Raw genomic sequence first — 24326 nt, forward strand, 5'->3', positions numbered from 1 at the left:
AACAAGATGAGTTGTTTTTTTTTAAAGACAGCCACCAAACTTTCTTTATTCTTTTATACACATGGTGTTCTTCAAAAATGCATTTGTTCGTACGGTTTGCTGTTTGTTAGAAGAGTGACATGATTAAAAACACTATTATGCTCGGGAAAAAGGAGAAAAAAGACAGAGTTGCTCGACCCTGATAAAGCAGATGCACCAGGAGCTACTGAGCAAAAAGACACCAAAAAGGCCCCACGAGTCCCTCGTCCCAGTTCCTGTGTCCACCTTCATCCTTCTGATTTAAAATGACTGAAGCTTGTTGAGATGTCAGGAGAGAAGAAAAGCTGCTCACAAAGTTGGCGCGTTTCTTCCGGACAGGAGACTTCATGGCCAATAGTCCGAGGATCACTGTATATCTCATGGTCGTTTCCTCCCTGTAGATCACACAAAAGTTACTCTCGTGTCCATTCAGATGGTGGTTTGATCGTGTCCATTCTGAGATTGTTCACGGTGATGCAATACTAACAAATGCAAATATAAAGCAAACGGTCAAATATAACCAGTCCTGAGGTATAACCACATAGCCACTACTGTGGTAATGCAGTATTCTAAAAGATGAGAAGAGTATTTAATGTAATGTAAATTGCTATATTACAGGAAGACATGTTAGATATCGTATCTGAGGCTGGATTTAACAGAGAAATATTAGCCAATATGTTTATTAAGGAAAAAGGAGGGTAACCACTAAAGACTGACTCTTTCTGCACATATTTTTGTATTGTGTTTTATAAGCTCGAGCAGCTGCTGTGCTGCGGCGGTCCGCATACTTACAGGTTTAGTGTTATCTCCAAAGAAGTGAACGGAGGAGTGAGTCTTCTCAATGAGCTCCAAACAGTATCTCTTATCCCAGCCGTCAGGGATCACGTCGAAGCTTATTTGACCTCCTGCAGAGAAAAAAAGCAAAAGAAAAGCATGTAATAGGATACATTTTTCATGATGCTCAGTTGGTTCTGGAGGCCTAGAGTGTGCAACAAAATAGCTCCTGTACCATCCCATCATCTGGAAATCCCCATAAACTGTCGGCAGCAGATTGGGACCAGCCTGTCTGCCACACTCACTACATCTCTCCTCTATGCTGATGTTTGTATTTCAGTCTACTTGATCCTGTCTGCAGAACTAAAATCGTGGTGGTGCTGCCATGTGATTGGCTGATTAGATAAGATAAGATACACAAATGATCCTCTGAATGTGGTTCATGTGGCTGGTCTGCAGATGTTTGTGCTGCCCGTGTGGAATCAGACAGGAAACACAGAGCCGTTAGTGCCAGTTACTCACCAATGGAAAAGGAAAGTCCTTTTCCTTTGAACTCTTCCTGTAATACAGCGATAAAATTCTCTCGGATCTTCTCTTTCTGGGAAAAAGGAAGGTCTTTAAAGATGCAGCGCTTAGCGATAGTGTGAGGAGCTGCTAATGCTCTTGGGGGGTTGTCCTACCTGATCCAGCTCACAGAACTCGCGCCGCTCTTCCTGCGTGCAGCTGCGTCCAACAGGGCAAATGTTCAACAGCCCGTTACGGAATTCAACAAATGTCCCCCTGCAGAAGAGCACAAAAATCATCAAGACCGCAAAGTGGATCAAAACACACACGTGTCAGGATGATGGTGACTCTGAGGGACCTCTTCTTGGGCAGCTTGATGTTGGCCATGTAGTTCAGACAGAAGTTGATGAAAGACTGAAGCAGTTCTTCTCCCATATGATTCTGAATGGACTGAAAAAGCAGACAAGTAAAACCTGCAGCCTTCTATGAGCGTTCAAGACACTCGAAACTGTAACATAAAGCAGCTTCAACACAGTCAGACAGGAATCTCAGGGGCATCTTACCTGCACACCAAGCAACTGTCCGTTCTTGTAGGCAACAAGCCCATTCTCAGCAAACACGTAGTTGTAATTCTGGATTACTGCACACAAGCAGACAAACCCAAAAAAAATGTCTAACAATCATTATTAAATTCATCATTTTTCCAGCACAACAGAGGTTTTTATTGACTAGTGTTGTTATAATACTGGACCTTCCATTACAACATAATGGGGAAAACCTGTATTATTGATACTTGTCTAAATACTGATGATCACACATATTTGATTCCAATGCAGATTATTGAAATGATTGGATAAAAACATTCAGTGGATTCCATTCATTGGTGAATAACCTGTGATTTTGTGTCAGTAAATAAATAATGAGTAAGAAAGAATGCTACCTTAAACAAGTTTTTGTATTGCCCAACCAGGTCCAATAAGTTGCTCAACAAGACAAACAAGTTGCTTTGTTCATGAAATATGCGTGCTGTTAAACCCCCAGTCAGGACCCAGAAGTGATCTGACACTGAACTGAATTTAGGGCTTTAGAAAAATACTAATTATAGATGAGGATCATCAAAAGATGTGTACAGAGATGGGAATGATATTACTGTCTTCTCCCAGCTGCTCTTTGATTTTTTTCACGTCTGAGCCTCCCACCACTCCGACTTGGACCCGAGTCCTGAGCTTCTGAAGGAACTGAGCCATGACAGGAGTCACAACCTGAACACACAAGCACGACGACGACAGTGTTACAGAGGCTGTTGCTGGTTGCCAAATTGGCTGCAATGAATCCCTAATCAAGCCTTATTTTTGCATAACTGTTTTATAATAGGACTGGTGACAGGATGACAACAGTGATGTTACAAAAATGCATTAACACAATGACTTATTACCAGTTTTACTCAACTATACGGTCTAATAAAAACACATGTATGTTCATATCGGTCACTATTAAAATGATTCTGAGAGTTTGGACACCAATCAAAAACAAATAGCCACTTTGTTTTGAAGGCAAAGTTAAAACCAGGTGAGGCTTTCTTTGGCAGAAATGCTGTTGGCACTTGCAACTTGGAACCGGATGTTTTCATCCGTGAGGCGACGCAATGCCCGGCGTGAATCACTCTACCTGTCTGTGCGCCGTCAGGGTTCCATCCACATCGAAGAGGCAGAGAGTGCTGGGGTCTAATGATGAGCCGTCCATAGCTGCCGTCTGCTGCCTTCCTCAGGTGTGGTCTGAACTGACAGGTGAATATGCTGCATCCAACCCGCTTCTGTCGGATCGAGCCACATTCTGTCAACCACCTCCACGCTGCTTCTTCTTCTTCTGGGAGAGCCACACTAGTGCAGCTGCAGCGCCACTCTGTGGTTTGGAGGACTCAGGGCACTGCGTGTTTACATGTTTTAAAAACACACATTACAACCACCAGCGTTACTTTTCTAAATGCACGGAAGTCATCATTTTGAGCATTTTTGCAAGATAAGACAAGACAAGACAAATGCAAGGCACGACGCTGTATCAAAGGATGTAAACAAAGGAAGAGAGAGAGAGAGAAACAGAGAGAGGGCCAGATTACGCATGGATGCCCCCCCACAAATTCTCCACTCGGAACAGGTTACTCGCTATTACAGGAGTAATCTTGAATAAAACGTGTTGATAGAATAAGGCATTTGTTCCAATTTAGACACATGGCGGAAAAGACTAATCCGATAGCTGTAGTTGTTTTAAGGCCAATTCAATGTTGCCCCCTGTTGGCCTTGCTTTTTCAGTTGTCTCATTACACCTGTTATGAGTGGCAAATCCCTGACGCGTAATTGAATTTTTGTTATTCTGTTATGAATTAAAGTGTACTTTTAGCACTGTTGATCATGTATAAAAACTTTGAAGGGACAGATTGGAAGGATGATCAAATCTACCGACTCCACTCTGATGTTACATTGATTAACTGTTTGTTGATGTGAATGATCTACTAATAAAGGGAACAAACTGCGTTATACCAACTGAATAATATTGTATTTTTTTTATTATAAATTACAAGATCTTTAATCAAAGCAAACAAGTGGAAAATCAAAATTCAGTAGTCGAGGCCTTAATGGAAGTGAATACTGCCCCCTGTAGGGAAAACTGAGACACTACAAGTGACGTCAGTAGGACAAGCTGAGCTGAAATGTTTGAATGACGTTTATTGCACTAACAAACAACGAATGTTTCTCAAGGATGTGCAAAAGGTTGAATCTTTACGTGGTGCCCTTTTCATGGGATGGGGTTAACCTCCTCTCCATAGAGAGACGTCACTCTCACCTCTATATTTTGAGCTTGTCACCAAAACTGCTTTAGTCTTTCACGTATGAAAATGCTTTCAGGTAGTCTAGTCTACCCTGAACTGAATAATATTATCTAAGTAGCGATTTAAGCATACGCTGACATCATTCTAATGAGTGTCTGATATTTTCAGCACGTTAGAAACAAAGCAGATCCGTTCTTAAAATTGTTCGTTAATTTATTTCTCACATTGATCGAGATGTCATGTTATTAGTCACTTCAGGCAACAGCTACTACAGGATTCTTACAAAAAAATGATATTTAGAAACAAGATGAGTTTTTTTTTTTTTTTAAAGACAGCCACCAAACTTTCTTTATTCTTTTATACACATGGTGTTCTTCAAAAATGCATTTGTTCGTATGGTTTGCTGTTTGTTAGAAGAGTGACATGATTAAAAACATTATTATGCCCGGGAAAAAGGAGAAAAAAGACCGAGTTGCTCGACCCTGATAAAGCAGATGCTACTGAGCAAATGATCTTAATAGCAAAAAGACACCAAAAAGGCCCCACGAGTCCCTCGTCCCAGTTCCTGTGTCCACCTTCATCCTTCTGATTTAAAATGACTGAAGCTTGTTGAGATGTCAGGAGAAGAAAAGCTGCTCACAAAGTCCTTGCGTTTCTTCCGGACAGGAGACTTCATGGCCAATAGTCCGAGGATCACTGTATATCTCATGGTCGTTTCCTCCCTGTAGATCACACAAAAGTTACTCTCGTGTCCATTCAGATGGTGGTTTGATCGTGTCCATTCTGAGTTTGTTCACGGTGATTCAATACTAAACAATGCAACTATAAAGAAAACGGTCAAATATAACCAGTCCTGAGGTATAACCACATAGCCACTACTGTGGTAATGCAGTATTCTAAAAGATGAGAAGAGTATCTAATGTAAATTACTTGCTATATTACAGGAAGACATGTTAGATATCGTATCTGAGGCTGGATTTAACAGAGAAATATTAGCCAATATGTTTATTAAGGAAAAAGGAGGGTAACCAAACCTAAAGACTGACTCTTTCTGCACATATTGACCTTAGTTGGTTTGTCTGGAATCATCTCAGCAGCCTGTTGTGCATTTTTGTATTGTGTTTCATAAGCTCGAGCAGCTGCTGTGCTGCGGCGGTCCGCATACTTACAGGTTTAGTCTTATCTCCAAAGAAGTGAACAGAGGAGTGAGTCTTCTCAATGAGCTCCAAACAGTATCTCTTATCCCAGCCGTCAGGGAACACGTCAAAGCTTATTTGACCTCCTGCAGAGGAAAAAAAGCAAAAGAAAAGCCTGTAATAGGATACATTTTTCATGATGCTCAGTTGGTTCTGGGGGCCCAGAGTGTGCAACAAAATAGCTCCTGTACCATCCCATCATCTGGAAATCCCCATAAACTGTCGGGAGCAGATTGGGACCAGCCTGTCTGCCACACTCACTAACATCTCCTCTATGCTGATGTTTGTATTTCAGTCTACTTGATCCTGTCTGCAGAACTAAAATCGTGGTGGTGCTGCCATGTGATTGGCTGATTAGATAAGATAAGATACACAAATGATCCTCTGAATGTGGTTCATGCGGCTGGTCTGCAGATGTTTGTGCTGCCCGTGTGGAATCAGACAGAAAACACAGAGCCGTTAGTGCCAGTTACTCACCAATGGAAAAGGAAAGTCCTTTTCCTTTGAACTCTTCCTGTAATACAGCGACAAACTTCTCTCGGATCTTCTCTTTCTGGGAAAGAGGAAGGTCTTTAAAGATGCAGCACTTAGCGACAGCGTGAGGAGCTGCTAATGCTCTCGGGGGGTTGTCCTACCTGATCCAGCTCATAGAACTCGAGCCGCTCTTCCTGAGTGCAGCTGCGTCCAACAGGGCAAATGTTCAACATCCCGTTACGGAATTCAACAAATGTCCCCCTGCAGAAGAGCACAAAAATCATCAAGACCGCAAAGTGGATCAAAACACACACGTGTCAGGATGATGGTGACTCTGAGGGACCTCTTCTTGGGCAGCTTGATGTTGGCCATGTAGTTCAGACAGAAGTTGATGAAAGACTGAAGCAGTTCTTCTCCCATATGATTCTGAATGGACTGAAAAAGCAGACAAGTAAAACCTGCAGCCTTCTATGAGCGTTCAAGACACTCGAAACTGTAACATGAAGCAGCTTCAACACAGTCAGACAGGAATCTCAGGTGCATCTTACCTGCACACCAAGCAACTGTCCATTCTTGTAGGCAACAAGCCCATTCTCAGCAAACACGTAGTTGTAATTCTGGATTACTGCACACAAGCAGACAACCCCAAAAAAAAAATCATTAATGATTTTTAAATGATTTTTTCCAGCACAACAGAGGTTTTTATTGACTAGTGTTGTTATAATACTGGACCTTCCATTACAACATAATGGGGAAAACCTGTATTATTGATACGTGTCTAAATACTGATGATCACACATATTTGATTCCAATGCAGATTATTGAAATGATTGGATAAAAACATACAGTGGATTCCATTCATTGGTGAATAACCTGTGATTTTGTGTCAGTAAAAAAGTAATAAGTACGAGCGAGCGCTACCTTAAACAAGCTAATGTTTTTTTTTATTGCCCAACCAGGTCCAATAAGTTGCTCAACAAGACAAACAAGTTGCTTTGTTCATGAAATACGCGTGCCGTTAAACCCTCAGTCAGGACCCAGAAGTGATCTGACACTGAACTGAATTTAGGGCTTTAGAAAAATACTAATTATAGATGAGGATCATCAAAAGATTTGTAGATAGATGGGAATGATATTACCGTCTTCTCCCAGCTGCTCTTTGATTTTTTTCAGGTCTGAGCCTCCCACCACTCCGACTTGGACCCGAGTCCTGAGCTTCTGAAGGAACTGAGCCATGACAGGAGTCACAACCTGAACACACAAGCACGACGACGACAGTGTTACAGAGGCTGTTGCTGGTTGCCAAATTGGCTGCAATTAATCCCTAAACAAGCCTTATTTTTGCATTACTGTTTTATAATAGGACTGGGGACTGGTGTGTTTGATCCATTACTGAGCCCACTATAATTAATCAGCAATTGTCATTTAAATATTTGTAGATGCAACAATTATTTTTATGGCATCGTGACACTAAAACAAATAGCCACTTTGTTTTGAAGGTAAAGTTAAAACCAGGTGAGGCTTTCTTTGGCAGAAATGCTGTTGGCACTTCCAACGTGGAACCGGATGTTTTCATCCGTGAGGCGACGCAATGCCCGGCGTGAATTACTCTACCTGTCTGGGCGCCGTCAGGGTTCCATCCACATCGAAGAGGCAGAGAGTGCTGGGGTCTAATGATGAGCCGTCCATAGCTGCCGTCTGCTGCCTTCCTCAGGTGTGGTCTGAACTGACAGGTGAAACGCTCCGTCCAACCCGCTTCTGTCGGATCGAGCCACAGGCTGTCAGCCACCTCCACGCTGCTTCTTCTTCTTCTGGGAGAGCCACACTAGTGCAGCTGCAGCGCCACTCTGTGGTTTGGAGGACTCAGGGCACTTCGTGTTTACATGTTTTAAAAACACACATTACAACCACCAACGTTACTTTTCTAAATGCACGGAAGTCATCATTTTAAGGAATTTTTGCAAGATAATATGTATAAAGACAAGACAAATGCAAGGCACGACGCTGTATCAAAGGATGTAAACAAAGGAAGAGAGAGAGAGAAACAGAGAGAGGGCCAGATTACGCATGGATGCCCCCCCAAATTCTCCACTCGGAACAGGTTACTCGCTTTTACAGGAGTAATCCTGAATAAAATGTGTTGATAAAATTTGGCATTTGTTCCAATTTAGACATGTGGCGGAAAAGACTAATCCGATAGCTGTAAGTGTAAGTGTAAGGCCAATTCAATGTTGCCCCTGTTGGCCTTGCTTTTTGACACACCTCGTGAAATCCAGTGTGGGTTATTTTCCCCGTGTGATAAAATGAAGCACTAACTATGCCGTAAGGGACCAAACGGACTGCTGTAAACACTGTTTTTAGGCTGCGCGAACACAAAGACGCTTTCGCGCCGTGCGTTTAAAAGTCCGGCTCTACCAATCAGCGCAGCGAAACGTAGACAAACTTGATGGCTTCTTCGCAAAGACGAGCCACCAATTGCGGAGGCTTGTTGCTGTTTTGCCCCAATTTTAAATCGTAACGACCAATCGGGCCACCCCGGGGGCGGAGCCTGTAGTTACGTTAGTTAGGCCCCGCAAACACTGACAAAACAGTTGCGATCTTGTGGTACACAGTCTTTCTCTGCTGGTCTTGTTTGGAACTGGTAAGTCGACTTCTCGCTCTCCCTCGTTGTTTTTACATTATTTTGAAATCAACACAGTACTTAAATCTTTGCCAATTTGCTGCGTTGTATCCCACCAGCACGATATTACACGCATTCGCGCTTTGGAATCTACTGTGCATTCTGACTTAAAAGTTGGCGCACTTATTTCTGTGGGTAATCGACCTCTCCCTCGAATTCCGGTGAAAATTCCCAACTCCCGTTGTTTTTTGTCTTTTCTGGCCGTTTTAAAATGTCGACGATTGTTTCTTGTTCCGTGTGTACCACGCAGCTCGGCCGCCATTAGATCTGGGTTACTCCGCTCGTCACACCAGCGTCTTCGATCATTCATTTTAAAAAATACCAAATGGCGATTAACTCCAGGGTCATTTCTGACATCTATTACTATTTTGCTAATGTTTTATTCGGTCGAGTCGAGTTTTTGTCCGAAATTAGAGCTGGATAATAACTATGGCGCAGTTTAGTTTAGGCGGGAACACACGAAAGGGAGGCGAGTGCTCTTATCCGCTTGAGCCGATTACGGAATTGGCTGCGTGTTTGTCCTCCTTTCTAAGCCTGTAGCGTTAGTTCGGATGATATAAGCACATAAATGTCTTGGTTTTTTGGTTCAAAAGCTTATCAGCGTGTTAGCGCATATTTATATCGTTGATGTGCTTTTCACTCGTGTTTCTGCTTCTTTTTGGCCCGCTTTTAGATTAATTCGCAGCTATGAAGGATCACGGTAGACCGAAGGGGAAGATGAGCTCTTACGCCTTCTTTGTGACGACCTGTCGCGATGAGCACAAGAAGAAACATCCTGGCACCCCTGTGAACTTCTCCGAGTTCTCCAAGAAATGCTCCGAGCGGTGGAAGGTACAATTTTACTTTAATAGATCTAAATTACACGGGTAATAACTGCCGGGTGAATAAATTATCCTTGGGTGTGTTTACAATATGGTGCACATAATGAGTATGTATATGTAGTAGTAAAGTAGTATATGCAGAAATTAATACTGCTCATCAATTTTTTTTTTATATAGAATATGTCATCGAAGGAGAAGTCCAAGTTTGAGGAATTGGCGAAGAATGATAAGATTCGCTATGATCAGGAAATGCAGTCCTACGTTCCTCCCAAAGGCAGCAAAGTCAGCAGGAAGAAGAAGAAGGACCCCAATGCTCCAAAAAGGCCACCGTAAGAAACAGATTTATAGAGCAGAGGCTGGGGCGATTTCATGGGTTCTTATATTTGTCTTTTCTTCCTTCCACAGTTCTGCCTTTTTCGTGTTTTGTTCCGACCACCGGCCCAAAATCAAGGAGGACAACCCTGGCATCTCTATTGGAGACATTGCAAAAAAGTTGGGAGAACTGTGGTCAACACAGGGTCCTAAAGACAAGGCACCATATGAGGCCAGGGCAGCTAAGCTGAAGGAGAAATACGAGAAGGTATTGGTTGAGAACCTGGTGTTGGGCCTGCGTAAGGCTACACTGCCCTAGAGCCTAAATATGATATTCTCGTTTGTTTTGTAGGATGTCGCAGCTTACAAAGCCAAAGGTGGTGTGAGCAAAAACGATGCTGGTAAGAAAAGCGGCCCAGGCAGGCCAGCGGCCAAGAAAGTACAGCCAGAAGATGACGATGATGATGACGACGACGACGATGATGACGACGAAGATATGGACGATGATGATGATGACGATGAATAGGTGTTTGGTGTGGATTTTTCTGTAATGACTCCCAACAGGTTGGCCCGCCTCTTAGGGATTCGTAAATGCGTCAGAATCTTATGTTCGCCAACTTGGGACTGTTTTTGATGCAGTTTTAAGGGTTGTTTTTCTAGAAGCACTACCCCTGTCGTGTTCGGTAGTGCTGTTCATCACTGTCATTTTACTGCCGGTTTTCTGTAGACGTTTGCAGCCATTTTTAATATGGAAAGCTAGATTTTTTTTTTGGTAATAAAATTTTGTATATTGATCAGAACTGTGTGTGGACATGGTCAATTTACTGTTGCCTACTAGGTCACTGTCTGGTGTTGTAGTATACCAAACACTAAAAAAATCAAATAAAGGCCTCAAACATAAGCTGACATGATTTTAAGACACGGAAGCTTGGAGACCCGCCTTCAAAACGGTCTTACCTTGATTGACGTCTCTTTTAACCAATGGCTGATCAGGACGTACGGGCCAATCATCGTCGCCCTCGTCACAGCTTGCCTCGCGCCGTTGACGGAGCTGGCAGCATTTCAGCACCCGGGAGCTGTCCGCGTGCACGAGCAGCAGGTAAGCGGGGAAAACATGATCAGGTGAATGGTCTTGTCTCAAGGGCCACCTGTTTGGTCTCGAAAGGAAACGACGAAAGCCGTCCAGGCTGGTGCGTTTGTTTGTTTTTTTGGCGTGGAAGCAACAAACCTGTCCTGCGATGAGCTATAGATTCGGCTGTTGCTGGAAAGCTCGGGCTCAGCAGATGCCTCTGCTCCTTTTCATTTTTCACGTCCTCCTTTGCGCACTTGGGGCGATTCAGCGCAACCAGATGGACGTCTGCTACCCGTGACATGCGTTTCATTATGCATATCTGGCACCGAGCCCCCCGTTTGTGCTGAAAAATGACAGTTGAATATATTATCGGCGCAGAAGCTTACAGTGATTAGCTCGGCGCATGTGCAGCCTGGCTGACAGCAACATGCCTGAGCTAATCTACCTGTTCTCCGTGACATAATGAAGAGAGCTTCAAACCCCTGCTGCAGTCTGCAGTAACAACAAAGATTCTGGGAGATAAGGAGACATTTATTCACACCCAGGCGGCCACAAAGGGGAACATTGTGAATAGTAGCTAGCAGAGAAACCACACATCAACATGGTCACTTAGATGGGATGCAGCTGTTATTATATAGCTATTATTAGCATTTATTATTATTATCTAATGCGACGAGCAAGTGCCAGCATGGAGGTCTGTGCCATACTGGAGCTGCAGGGCATCCTGGGGAATAATCAGGAATAATCAGTATTCAAATCCCTGAAGATATTTATTTGGCTAGTTGCTGAGTTTAATGTGGGAGTTGACATCTCCTCTATTTGTGTGTCCTCTATTTTTACACTAGAAAGTGAAGAATTAGGACGCAACAGGTGAGCTGCAGGAGTTTGTAGGACACTCGGAACTAAACGATGCAATAACAGCTTTAACACATCTGTGGGGAATTTACACTGTTACTACGGCGACCACATGCATCCGGAAACTGATTCGATCACCAACTGATGGTGATTTAAGAAGATTTGAGTTTACAGCACAGAAGAACGCCAGAATTCTGAGTTGTGTGACTGGTCACAGTGGCCTGTATTTCTCATTTTGTGTCTTGGTCTCTGTTCGGGTGTCCAGGTGACCATGGCAAAGGTAAAGCAGGTGGGCTTGCTAGCAGCAGGCTGTCAGCCCTGGAATAAAGACGTATGTGCTGCTAGCAGAGACCGATTTGCCTACTGCGCTACCCTGGCTATCTACATCTACCAGGTGTGTGTGGGTGTGTGTGTGTTCTGTTTCAACCGCCCGGCGTTACGTCTCATCCGCTGATGTCCTGTCCCGACTGCAGTTCGACCAGCAGTATAATGAATTTAAACTGAGGTCCATTATGTCGGAACACAAGAGAACCATCACTGCCATCAGCTGGTGTCCCGGGAACCCTGACTTGTTCGCGTCGGCGTCGGCCGATAACTTGCTAATCATATGGAACGTGGCAGAGCAAAGGACGGTGGCGAGGCTGGACAACACAAAAGGTCAGCAGAGGATCCATGGCGGGGCTCACCGGGCCCCTGAAGGGTTGACATTTATCATTCATCTCTGCCTCCCCAGGCGTCCCCACCTCGGTCAGCTGGTGCTGGAACTCTGCTGACGGGGTGGCGTTTGTGTCCCAGCGTGGCCCGCTATACATCTGGGTCTACGGGGGTCCTGACCCCGGGGTTACCGTCCACAAAGAGGCCCACTCGTTCCTCTCGGACATCTGCCTCTTCAGGTGGCACCCCAACAAAAAAGGAAAACTGGTGTTTGGACACACGGATGGAAGTTTGTCCATTTTCCAACCAGGTGTGTGTGTTGTTTATTTAGTGTTGCGTTTCTTTGAATTCCTGAACCTGACTTGAGGTGTGTTGTCCAGGCAGTAAAAGCCAAAAGCACGTCCTGCGTCCAGAGTCCCTGGAGGGCACCGATGAGGAGGACCCTGTCAGCGCCCTGGAATGGGACCTGCTGTCAACAGACTATTTATTAGGTTGTGATCGCGTTGACATTGGAGCTGTCGGACGCTGCGTTTGTGATGCCTCAGTCTTTATTCTGAAAAGGTTCCGACGGCTAAAGCTAAAAGCGCGTCTCTCTCCCAGTGTCCAACCTCCATAACGGGATCCGACTGGTGGACAGCGAGGCCCTGGTGTGCATCTCGTCCTTCTGCTTCCCCTCAGCTGCTGCCTCGGTTCAGTGCCTGGCCTGGGTTCCTTCTGCGCCGGGCATGTTCATCACGGGAGGTGAAAGCTTTATGACATCATCATCACACACATTCACACTTAGGGTCAGTTTATGGGGCTTTTCTGCCCGGACCTACTCACCTTTTCAGGGTTTTTCACGAGATGCACGTGGTTCTTTGTAGGGTAAATTTAAGTTGTTCAGAATCAGCTGAGCAGCAGTTAACCGAGGGGAGGTTTGATGACGTGTGCTTGTCGGTCAGACTCTCAGGTCGGGGTGCTGAGGGTTTGGAACGTCTCTCGCTCCACTCCTCTGGACAGCTTCAAACTGAAAAAGACGGGCTTTCACACTCTGCACGTCCTCAACTCCCCTCTCATCAAGAAAGGTAAAACCAAGAATGAAACTTCTGTTCTCATGTTAGTCACCAGGCGGCCTTAAAATGGTTTTTAGGACACACTTAGTCTACTGGAATCTTCTTTTTTGACTCTCCACAGCTCAGAGCTCCAGTTCTCCCAGTAAAAGTCAGCATACGAGTTCCACCAGTGAAGCGGTGCCTCCTCCGACCCTCTCCCAGAACCGGTCCTTCTCTCTTCCTCCTGGTCACGTTGTGTGCTGCTTCATGGATGGAGGAGTGGGGCTTTATGATATGGGAGCGAAAAAGTGGGACTTCCTGCGAGACCTGGTAATCTGTAATCCCACTAAAGGTGTACCGGCTGATAGAGGTATGCAGCTGGTAGACTCCTTTCCATTTATTGTTTCCAGGGTCACGTGGAAACCATCTTTGATTGCAAATTCAAGCCCGATGATGCCAACCTGCTGGCCACAGCGAGTTTTGATGGAACCATCAAGATTTGGGATACAAACACGTTAACCGCCGTGTACACTTCCCCTGGAAATGAAGGAGTGGTTTACTCCCTGTCCTGGGCTCCAGGTTTGTCTCGCACACACACAAACGCATGTTATTATGCGATACCGTGTCAGTATATGACGTTAATGTTAATGAGATTTCTCTTGGGCGTTTAAGGGGACCTGAACTGCATCGCAGGGGCGACCTCCCGAAATGGAGCTTTTATCTGGGATGTCAGGAAAGGAAAGATCATCACCCGCTTTAACGAGGTTCGATTCTCAAAGCTGAGCTTTCAAGGAAGTTTTAAAGGATTGAAACGATCACCTAAACACTCGTAAACAGCTAAAGTGCAGATGCATTTTACAGCTCTTCCTCTTCTGGGATTGTAAACCACTATTATGAGCGGAGTAAAGGTGCATCTGTTTGAATAGTGTCACGGCCTTGCATGTTTTATAGTGTTCTTTGAGAGGCCAAAATCAAAGTCCGACTCAACATTTAATAAGACACTCGAAGCAGTTTGGCACTCGCGCTCCCCCTTGTGGCGCATCGAGGAATCGCTTATTTAAATATAAATAAACTGAAATTAACCTGAAAACATGTCATACAAGAGTACAGTGGTATTATTTTGAATCTTTGTTTAGGTACAGTTTTATACAGCGCAGTATTTTTCTTCAAGGTTACGTTTTATTATTTTCCTGTATACTGCACATTTATGTTACTTAGCGTATGCAGGCAATAATAATTCAGATTCAGATTCAGGTCCTTTATTGATTTAGTAGCAGATTATGGCTACGTGGCCTAAAAATGTTGAGAACCACTGCTTTGAGTCATCCTCTTGTTAGGTTAAAGTAGCACGCTCTGTCAGCAGTATTGATTTATGTTGTCTGTAGCTTTTTGCAACATTTCTCTCCTTGGTTATGTGCAGCTCCCATGAAGTGAGAAGTGAAACTTGTTTGTGTTATAGTTTCAAAACAAAAGGACTTTGTGCAATGTTTAAGGCCTACCAAACACTGTGCGGGATCAGTCCTGCTTACTCACACAAGCAAATCATAAATAAAATGTTATTTTATACAATATAATCTTATAAATCAAGTTGTTGTCTCCCTCCAGCATGGTAAGAACGGTATATTCTGTATCTCATGGAGCCACAAGGATTCAAAAAGGATTGCTACCTGTAGCGGAGATGGTTTCTGGTAAGTGCGCATCTTCATCTTTATCTAATTTTGTTTATTAAAGGCGCCTGTCAGATCCGTTATTTTTTTAATGACAGTGTCATCCGAACCGTGGATGGTAAAATCCTCCACAAGTACAAACACCCTGCTGCTGTATTTGGCTGTGACTGGAGCCAGAACAACAAGTAAGACCTCAATAGACGACAATATGAGGTGTCTGGATGCGTCCCACCGTTCCTTCCGTCTCCGTCTTTCCAGGGACATGATAGCAACAGGCTGTGAGGACAAAAATGTGCGGGTGTACTACCTGGCCACAAGTTCTGAGCAGCCCTTGAAGGTCTTTACCGGACACCTCGCTAAAGTGTTCCACGTGCGTTGGTCTCCTTTGAGGGAGGGGATCTTGTGCTCCGGGTCAGATGATGGGTGAGTGCAGAATGTTGTGTAAATGTCTACGTTAGACAAAGTTGGAGAAAAGGTGAGCAGCTGGTTGCCGTTTGGAGGACGTCTTATTGTGTGGCTCCATTATCTGGAAGGTTTCCTTTACATGGTTTTCACAAAAATGGTCTCTGTTAGTTTTTAGATTTTTCAGGCTCAATAATCAGAATTAATATTTTGACCACCACACCAAATTAGGACCAACATGTACTCATTGTTTCACACAGGAAAGTTAAGTTAGTGAGCTCTGAAGTTAATATTTTTCGGTGTGTGTGCGTTTACAGCACTGTTCGCATATGGGACTACACACAGGACGCATGTATCAATGTCCTGAGTGGACACAAAGCTCCAGTTAGAGGCTTGTTGTGGAACACAGAGGTTCCCTACCTTCTCATTTCAGGTAAGCAAACTACCTCAGGTGGCTGGGTTGCCTGGTCCTGTGTGCTTGGGGGGGTGGGTCACACCACCCCTGGGCGTGACCCTCAGGCATGTCTTCCTCTTCCTCTTCTCAGCAGCGATGGCGTTGCTGTTGTTGTTGACCTGGTGTGTGAACTGTTGTAGGTTCTTGGGATTACACAATCAGAGTTTGGGACACCAGAGATGGAACCTGTCTGGATACGGTCTATGACCACGGAGCTGATGTCTATGGTAAGACTCATCCTATGTGTGTCGATATATAGATATAGAATAGATAGATCCTTACTCATCACTCCCACACCCCCTTTCTAAAGGACTGTCTCGCACGTGTGAACAGGTCTGACGTGTCATCAGAGCCGTCCGTTCACCATGGCGAGTTGCAGCAGGGACAGCACGGTGCGACTGTGGTCGCTGACGCCGCTGATCACGCCGCTGCTCCTCAACATCATCACAGACCAACCGTGGGAGAAGATCACGGGAAACACAGGTGACGCGGGATGTGACTGCTTCTTGCCGCCCCCCGACACCTCATTTCAAGGTGCTGGTTGTGTTTACGCGCAGACACGGCGATGGTTCCTGGGTCATCACCGTTGCTCTGTGGTAAAGTGTCCCGGGACATCAGGCAGGAGCTGGACAAGTTGAGTTGTGACATCAGGACCAAGAAACTGCGCTGGTTCTCTGAATGTTTCTCGGTAACTAACTCAGTGTCCAGTCTCTCGTTAAGTCTAGTGTGTTTATGTCTGAGGCTAATAGAGTTACAGTATTTCAGGTGAGAAGTGGGAAGGCTTTAAAACCTGTAAAAGCCTTTTCTTCCCGTTCCAGCCTCCGGGAGGCAGCAGCAATCTGTGGAACTTGGTGTCAGTCATCAACGGCCAGGACGACTCGCTGTTGCCAGCCAGCTACAACAAGGGAGTGATGCACATGAAGCATCTGCTCAAGTTTAAAACGGTGGGTAGTTCCTTCTGCACAGGAAGCCTAAATATCCCCCTAACTGGTAGAAACAGCTCACATTTCTCTGTACAAAATGTTTCCTCGATCTAATATCTCAACCGAGGATGGATAAATGTATCTATATAGAACGTCACTGGCTTACTCCCTCCTACGCTGAAAAGATGGCCAGAAACAGATTTCACCAATATTTCAGCAAATGTAAATGCATCATATAGAATAATAGCTACAATGAATATTCTAGATTGCCAAAAGTATTGGGACATCAGCCTGTACACATACATGAACTTTAATACCGTCCCATGTGACATCTCAGCCTCAACTCTCTTACCTTTTTCCTTCACCACCCCGCTAACTCATTCTTCTCTTTCAGTCTGAAGCCCAGGAACTCACTATTGTCAAGATGTCGAAATTCGGAGGAGGCATAGGGGCTCCGAGCAAAGAGGAGAGGCTAAAAGAGGCAGCAGACATCCATCTGAGGCTGGGACAAATCCAGCGATACTGTGAATTAATGGTGGAGCTGGGGCAGGTATAGTGACCAGGAGCACCTGAGAACACATTACGGTCTCCATCTTCCACATCTGGCTCCATTTTGGGCTCAGTGCCAGACAGCCAGATGCAGCAACATTCCAGGCGTGGCGCATGGTTAGCATCACCGTTAACATCGTTGTCTTTGTCTTTCAGTGGGAGAAGGCATTGTCTGTAGCACCAGGAGTGTCCATGAAGTACTGGAAGAAACTCATGCAAAGGTACTCTCAAACTTCTGAGGCGGCGGGTCATCGTCAAGCTCGGGCAGGTCGCACAGCCGCTCTGCTTCACCTGGAACTTAGATCATGTGACCTTTTCGCTTCTGCTGTTAGGATGGACATTAATGATACCAAAACCCTGTCGGTGATTTAAATGTGCTCATGTGGCAGGAGAGCCGACCAGCTGATGGCTGAGGACAACGACGAGGCCATCCCATATTGTGTTGCCACAGGAGAGATCAGAAAGCTGGTCACATTCTTCAGGGGCAGGGGGCAGCTGCTCGAAGCTTTAATAATAGCACAGGTACACATAAAACCCGACAAGAACGGCTTGAAAGTGATTGGAAACGATAAACCAGATCTTTGCTTTAGGGCGCGTGCGAAGGGAACATCCGCGTGCCCCAAAACTCGCCGGCCAACAACACAACAAATGACGTGGACAGCAGGCAGCATTACCAGAGGTTCGGATTTTATGACCCCCATTTGTATTTCAGCCAGTATTTAACTCTTAAATGTTGCGAAATTGCGTGCCGCGTACTCTCTTCTGCGTGCGTTTGAATTTACAGATTTAGTTACGTCATACATGTGGTTCCAGACTCCTGTTTTCTGAGAAAAGCTAATTTTATCGATCTCACTGATGACACACAGCAGTAAACACATATTGCTGATCACATGATGCCCCCCCCCCCACGTCTGTTCCAGTCTGCTTCATACGGTGAGTGAAGAGCTGGCAGAGTGCTTTTTCCAAGATGGCTGCTCTGTCATGGCGGCATGTTGCCACCTCGCTGTGGACAACATCAAGGTACTTTTCTCTGCATGTTTTCTCGTATTTGCTACAAATTGATATACATATTTTCCTAGAAAAATGAGGACATTTTGGCTGGTCCTCACAACTTCAAAGGGCTGTTTGAGGGTTAGAAGGTGGTTTTAAGGTTGAGGTTGGACTTGGGATGAGTTGGTATGGTAGAGTGCATTATATCTATGAAAGGCCTCAGAAAGATAGACGCACAAGAAAGAGTGTGTGTGTGAAAGATTATTGATAATCATAGATTGTGGGCTCTTCCAGTTGGCCATGTCCAGCCTGATTCGAGGTAATGAACTGGAGCTGGCGGCTTGTGTGGGGCTCGTGCTCGGAGAAGCAGCCCAGCAGAGCACAGAATACTGCCTGGAACTCCTGGCCAGAAAATACATGACCACCACGACCTGGTCAGTCTTTTTCCAAGATGCTTTATTGTCTGTAGTAAATTAATCTGCCTTTAACACAAAATTGTTTCAAAAAGGAAACAGAATCAACCAGTGCCTTCTTTATAGTTAAATTAAGCAGGACTCAGACGCAGAGATTGATTAACAGCTTAATCTTATAATCCAATTATCCGAACCAAATTGCCTTTCAGCAGAGTGGAAGACAAAAACAAACCGTAAACTCTTAAACTAAAAGTCACTCCTGCTGTGGGAAATAAAAACTAATCAAGTCACAATCAGTCCCGAAGGAGGGGAAACAAAAGTTATGAAACCTAAACTCTAACAAAAGAACTCTCACAATCGGAGAGCTCCTCAACACTTAGGAAACCCTTCTCAAGATAATGATCTCTCCCTACGGAGGCAACGAACAGGACAAACAAAAGCAGCACAAACACATCACTTTGGCATACAGACAAGGTCGTTAACATAGCTGGCAGTGCACAGCAGGTCACTCCACTCCAGCACAGGACCAGGAAATACGCAGACTATATAGCAGGTACTTAGAAGGAAACAGATGAAAACAATCAGGAATCAGCGAAGAATCCGGCAGGTGACCTGAAACGAGAGGAGGTTAACATTTCAAAATAAAACAGGAAGTCACCAGAGAATGCCTCACCACGATGGGACACTTTTATGCCTGATATCACAATCAACAGAATTCAGCTTTTTGGGGCACACATTTGCAAAAAAATGAACATTTTAATGCTGTTTGTCTGTTGTCTGCATATTTAGGGACCTGTCTGTCGACCTGCTGCAGATGATCCCCGACAACCACATTTTACTGGCCAAACTCTGTGCTTTTTACCCCGGAAGTGCTGCCGACATCGACCGGCTACACGAACAGGTGAGTGTCCGAGGCGTCTCGGCCCGGAGCGGCCTCGTGCACCGCGGCGAGTGTTTCTGATGATCCTAGTGACTGTGGTTGTATGTTTTCATTTAAGTGCGGTCTCCCTTCGTTAGAGGAGTGTCGGGCTTCGGCAGAAGCAGCCATTTGTGAAGGAGATGTCTTTTCAGCTGTTAAATTCCACCTGCTCAGCTCTGAACCGGAGAATGCCCTTCCCATGGGGATAGATTACGTCAAAGGTACTGATCCCAGTGATAAATCGATTCTGTACGTTTCAGACGGTTGCATCCCTGGAGTCACACAAGCCAAACAAGTAGATTTGTAACATGTAAATGAAGATGACAAACCAAACTTATAGACACGATGTAATAAATGGAGTCAGTTGCACCAAAGATTAAATATACAGCATAAATCGATCGAGTAATAAAATCTCTCTGGATTACTTCCTGATTAGAGCAGCTGAATAATTCTGATTGGACGGTGGAAGAGGTCTGGCCGATCCTGGACCTGATGAGTTACATCAGAACCGATCGACTCGTCATGGCCAAACTGACTGTGTGAGAACATTTATCCTTCTTTGTGCTTTCATTCTCTCATGTGATATGCTGATAGTAACTTACCATTCGTGTGTGTGTGTAGAACTCGCAGTGAGCTGCTCATCCTGTGCGGTTATATCGGCGGTTTACTGGCCATCAGACGACAGTACTTGAGTATCGTTCCTGCTCTCTATGAATACACCAGGTACGTGTGTCACTGTCGTCTTTCATAATGTATATGAAATGTATGAGCACACTATTGCAGCTACAGTATCAGGACACTGGTGGATACCTGAGTTGTAGAGTGTGTGGGTGTCAGGACACTGTAGTATATACAGATATTTCTGTACATACACGCTGACAGGACAATTGTGTTGCTGTCAAAGGCAAAAAAAATGACTCTGCTGAAAGCCTCTAGAGCCTCCTGGGTAAAGAGGAAAGGAAAATGAGGCTGCTGGGATGCATCTGACCCAAATGTTGTGATGTATAAAGTACCTGCAGACCCCCAGAAACGTGTTTAAGTGTTTACTTAGGATGGATGATGTACGTGGAAAAAAGGGACAGGATGTTGCTACTGTTGCTACATTATGACCTCAGCAGTTGGATGGATGGATGGATGGATGGATGGATGGATGGATGGATGGATGGATGATGAACCTGTGTTTAGCGCCGTTTTGTCTTTGTTTTTAGTCAGTTGTTGAAGAGGAGGGAGGTGTGTGTCCCCCTAAAGATTGAACAGCTGTCTGTGGAGCTGGATGCCTGGAGGGCCTGCACACAGTCTAGCAACAGCAAGTGTGTCACACACACACACACACACACACACACACACAAACGCAAAAACACACCCGATACAGATATAATCCTCCCCACTCCCACTCCCAACCCTAATCCTAACCATCACGTCTAAGCTCCTAACCCAAACCCTCCCCTTAACCTAAATTCATGTACAGTCATGGCCAAAAGTTTTGAGAATGACACAACTATTAATTTATACAAAGTCTGCAGTTTCAATTTTTATAATGGAAATTTGTATTATATACTCCAGAATGTTATGAGGAGTGATCCACTCAACTGCAATCATTTGCATAGTCCCTATTTGCCTTGAAAATGAACTTTATCACTAAAACCACATTTCCACTGCATTTCAGCCCTGCCACAAAAGGACGAGCGAACATAATTTCAATGAAACACAGGTGTCACACACATTAACACAGATGTGGGTGTTCATGAGGACAAGGCTGGAGATCAATCTCTCAGGATTGAGTGACTTGACACTTGTTCCTCATCTGTTAGTCATGGTTACCAGCAAGGAAACACGTGCAGCCATCACTGCATTGCACAAAAAGGGGCTAACGGGGAAGTTTATTGCAGCGAGTAAGATTGCACCTCAGTCAACCGTCTATAGGATTATCAAGAACTTCAAGGAGAGAGGTTCAATTGATGCCAAACAGGCTCCAGGGCGCCCAAGAAAGTCCAGCAAGCGGCAGGACCGTCTCCTGAAGTTGTTTCAGCTACGGGATCGGGCCACCACCAGTACAGAGCTTGCTCAGAAATGGCAGCAGGCAGGTGTGAGTGCATCTGCACGCACAGTAAGGCGAAGACTTTTGGAGGAAGGCCTGGTGTCAAGGAGGGCAGCAAAGAAGCCACTTCTCTCCAGCAAAAACATCAGGGACAGACTGATATTCTGCAGAAGTTACAAGGACTGGACTGCTGAGGACTGGGGTAAAGTCATTTTCTCTGATGAATCCCCTTTCCGATTGTTTGGGGCATCTGGAAGAAGGCTTGTTCGGAGAAGACGAGGTGAGCGCTACCATCGGTCTTGTCTCATGCCAACAGTGAAGCATCCTGAGACCATTCATGTGTGGGGTTGCTTTTCGGTCAAGGGAGTGGGCTCTCTCACAATCTTGCCTAAAAACACAGCGATGAACAAAGAATGGTACCAGAACGTCCTCCGAGAGCAACTTCTCCCAACCATCCAGGGGCAATTTGGTGATAAATCAAACGGTCAATAAAAGCTTTTGATACTTCTAATTGCTTCTAATTGTATGTCATTATACCATAGAAACATCTGGCAAACACCTAAAAACCCTGAAGGAACAGACTTTGTGAAAATGTAATATTCATTCTCAAAACTTTTGGCCATGACTGTAATTCCTGATGACCACTGTTCCTGAGACACTGATAGTGTATTTTAGTGCTACTGTCACTGTGGTTTTTTTCAGTCCTCCATCTGAATGTCAAAACGAGGCCTTTGTTTGCCTTCAGAGAAGAATCCAGCTTGCAGACCCAGGTAGGGTAACCAGTTCTGTAGCTTTTTCATGTTCATCACTCTTCTTGTGGAAACGGTGACGTAAAGGTTGAAAATGTCCTTCTCAGCTGTGATGGTCCTGTGCGGTGCCGATTATGTGATGGGCTCTAATCTCCCAAGCCACTCAGATGTCCAAGTGTCTTGTTTCACTGGAAATAGAATTCAGGTATGTGTGTGTGTGTGTGTGTGTGTGAGAGAGAGAGAGTGAGAGTGTGTGTTATTGTACTTACTGCTGGGTAATGCTGGGTAATACATTATGCCTACGGAAGCCCTCACAAAGGTAGAATTACAAAGATATGTGTGTGTGTGTGTGTGTGTGATTATTTATAGCACTATCTAGAAGAGTAGTGCAACATCAAGAAGAAAATAAACAAAACCAGAAAAGAAACATTAATAAAGTATATATCCGATTGTCCCTATCTTTTCTGAATAAGCTCCCTTTTTTGATTAACCAGGGTCCTGTGTTTTTACTGGAGGATGGTAAGTCGGCAATTTCTCTTAACGATGCTCTGATGTGGGCAAAAGTCAATCCATTCTCGCCCCTGGGAACTGGACTCCGCATCAACCCGTTCTAACTTGCACAGTGCTTCAGCTGTTACTCCAAATGTAAGGGGCCGAAAAATGGCACGATGTTACCGAGATAGTTTTAAACACAACCGCGGTGTTTGTAGATTTCAGGAGTCGAGAGCATCAAAGCTGCGTTCAGACAACCAGCACCAGTGAGTCCATAGTGGCCTTGCAGTTCTACCAGTCACCTGACCTTTTCCCCACAAATATGCTGACGCTGAGCTTGGTTTTGAGCACCTAAAGACAAACTTGATTGCAACAGATGTTTTTATATAAATAAAAGTGAGTTGATGTGAACGGTATGTGGAACACGCTTGAGACAGCAGATCCAGAGCCAACAATTCAATAAAGACAACAAATACTGACAAAAGCAGGCCCACACGCAGACTCTGGAACTGACTAGTGGCCAAAACTCTCAGACCTCAGATGTATTTAACAAATGCCTTTTCGTCACCACTTATATTGTCTTCTGTGGACTCGAATGCTTAAGACAGAGCTCAGTTTAGAAGCATCGGTATCGTTGCAGCATGTATCGGGGTGTTGAAGCTAAAAAAGTCGACAGGGCTTACCTCTGGAACACGGGAGCCCAAATGGATTACTAAACCTGGAGATAGGAGAGGGGGAAAAGCACATCGGCTCGGAGTGTTTATGTTGTTCTTGAACTGCGGCTGTGGGATCTGAAGGGGGAAGGGGGGGGGGTTCTGCAGATGTTGAGTCAAGCCAGAATATTTTCCCCCATATGCCACCATAATAATAATAATTTGCTACTTTAAAAAAAGACATTTGATTTTATTAAAAAAAAAATACAACCCACAATTGTTAAGGAATATTATTACAACAGCATTTAGTAATATTATTAAGTACAGCATTTATGGCCATCGCTGCTTCCATTTCCTGGGTCTGAAAAGTATTTGGACATTTCCTGTCATGTGGTGGTCAAATTTGTTTCCTTACTTTAAGGGAAATGTAATACAAAAAAGAGCTCCTTTCAGTATGTAGACGTAGCATTCAAGCGTTTGACTGGATTAGCAGATGTTTTACACCAAAGTGGGGACAGATGATGCTCCCAGTCATCACACACATCTGGAGAGACGTTTTAATTCAAACACAGCAGCACATGACAAATGATTGTAAATCAGGCCTCAGTATCCAGGTGGACTCAAGTGTTGTTAAATGTATTACTTTGTGTTAAATGTTCTGACAGTATTTTGTGCAGCTGCATGTTTTCTTTCAAAATAAAAGTGTTGAAACCTTGAGCCTTTCATGGGTCTTTCATTTGCTTTTTAACGAAAACTAATGTTCATCTATAAATATTTGATTTTGTTAAAAATTAGGTTTTTTTTATAAGCAACAATTAGGGAATATTAAGTTCTTAGTATGAAATATTTCTAATTTTTG

The 24326-nt window shown here is 44.4% G+C and overlaps 4 protein-coding genes across 6 annotated transcripts; 2 read left to right on the top strand and 2 right to left on the bottom strand.

Moving 5' to 3' along the window:
• Positions 1 to 29: 29 nt before the first annotated feature.
• Positions 30 to 3154, bottom strand: LOC130528039 (phosphomannomutase 2-like). The gene is made up of 8 exons (XM_057036943.1): positions 2965 to 3154; positions 2447 to 2558; positions 1860 to 1936; positions 1655 to 1746; positions 1473 to 1572; positions 1315 to 1390; positions 811 to 923; positions 30 to 413 (listed from the first exon to the last, which is right to left on the bottom strand). Exons 1-8 carry the CDS (start codon positions 3037 to 3039, stop codon positions 267 to 269), a joined length of 792 nt encoding a protein of 263 aa, XP_056892923.1. The 5' UTR covers positions 3040 to 3154; the 3' UTR covers positions 30 to 266.
• Positions 3155 to 4315: 1161 nt separating this feature from the next.
• LOC130528041 (phosphomannomutase 2-like) lies at positions 4316 to 7641 on the bottom strand. Its single transcript, XM_057036945.1, has 8 exons — positions 7408 to 7641; positions 6933 to 7044; positions 6342 to 6418; positions 6137 to 6228; positions 5955 to 6054; positions 5797 to 5872; positions 5293 to 5405; positions 4316 to 4845 (listed from the first exon to the last, which is right to left on the bottom strand). Exons 1-8 carry the CDS (start codon positions 7480 to 7482, stop codon positions 4741 to 4743), a joined length of 750 nt encoding a protein of 249 aa, XP_056892925.1. The 5' UTR covers positions 7483 to 7641; the 3' UTR covers positions 4316 to 4740.
• A 644-nt stretch (positions 7642 to 8285) lies between these two features.
• hmgb2a (high mobility group box 2a) lies at positions 8286 to 10406 on the top strand. Its single transcript, XM_057036946.1, has 5 exons — positions 8286 to 8434; positions 9147 to 9304; positions 9472 to 9623; positions 9700 to 9874; positions 9959 to 10406. Exons 2-5 carry the CDS (start codon positions 9161 to 9163, stop codon positions 10130 to 10132), a joined length of 645 nt encoding a protein of 214 aa, XP_056892926.1. The 5' UTR covers positions 8286 to 8434; positions 9147 to 9160; the 3' UTR covers positions 10133 to 10406.
• Positions 10407 to 10508: 102 nt separating this feature from the next.
• Positions 10509 to 24184, top strand: wdr17 (WD repeat domain 17). 3 transcript variants are annotated; one of them, XM_057036927.1, is made up of 33 exons: positions 10509 to 10705; positions 11799 to 11927; positions 12007 to 12190; positions 12267 to 12497; positions 12568 to 12678; positions 12788 to 12928; positions 13129 to 13251; positions 13361 to 13548; positions 13629 to 13797; positions 13891 to 13982; positions 14824 to 14906; positions 14984 to 15070; positions 15144 to 15308; positions 15605 to 15720; positions 15882 to 15968; positions 16075 to 16224; positions 16299 to 16429; positions 16560 to 16685; positions 17059 to 17214; positions 17370 to 17434; positions 17603 to 17735; positions 17804 to 17892; positions 18134 to 18233; positions 18498 to 18637; positions 19406 to 19517; positions 19615 to 19756; positions 19972 to 20074; positions 20157 to 20258; positions 20744 to 20845; positions 22276 to 22343; positions 22430 to 22527; positions 22817 to 22967; positions 23033 to 24184. In XM_057036927.1, exons 1-32 carry the CDS (start codon positions 10514 to 10516, stop codon positions 22934 to 22936), a joined length of 4035 nt encoding a protein of 1344 aa, XP_056892907.1. In that variant the 5' UTR covers positions 10509 to 10513; the 3' UTR covers positions 22937 to 22967; positions 23033 to 24184. The 3 variants fall into 3 exon arrangements, 2 of the variants coding, with proteins under 2 accessions (XP_056892907.1, XP_056892906.1); XM_057036926.1 differs by having other exon boundaries at positions 22817 to 24184; XR_008951180.1 differs by lacking the exons at positions 20744 to 20845; positions 22276 to 22343; positions 22430 to 22527; positions 22817 to 22967; positions 23033 to 24184 and having other exon boundaries at positions 19634 to 19756.
• The last annotated feature ends 142 nt before the right edge of the window (positions 24185 to 24326 follow it).

Source organism: Takifugu flavidus, chromosome 6 (genome assembly GCF_003711565.1).
Source record: "Takifugu flavidus isolate HTHZ2018 chromosome 6, ASM371156v2, whole genome shotgun sequence".
Taxonomy (NCBI): Eukaryota; Metazoa; Chordata; class Actinopteri; order Tetraodontiformes; family Tetraodontidae; genus Takifugu; species Takifugu flavidus.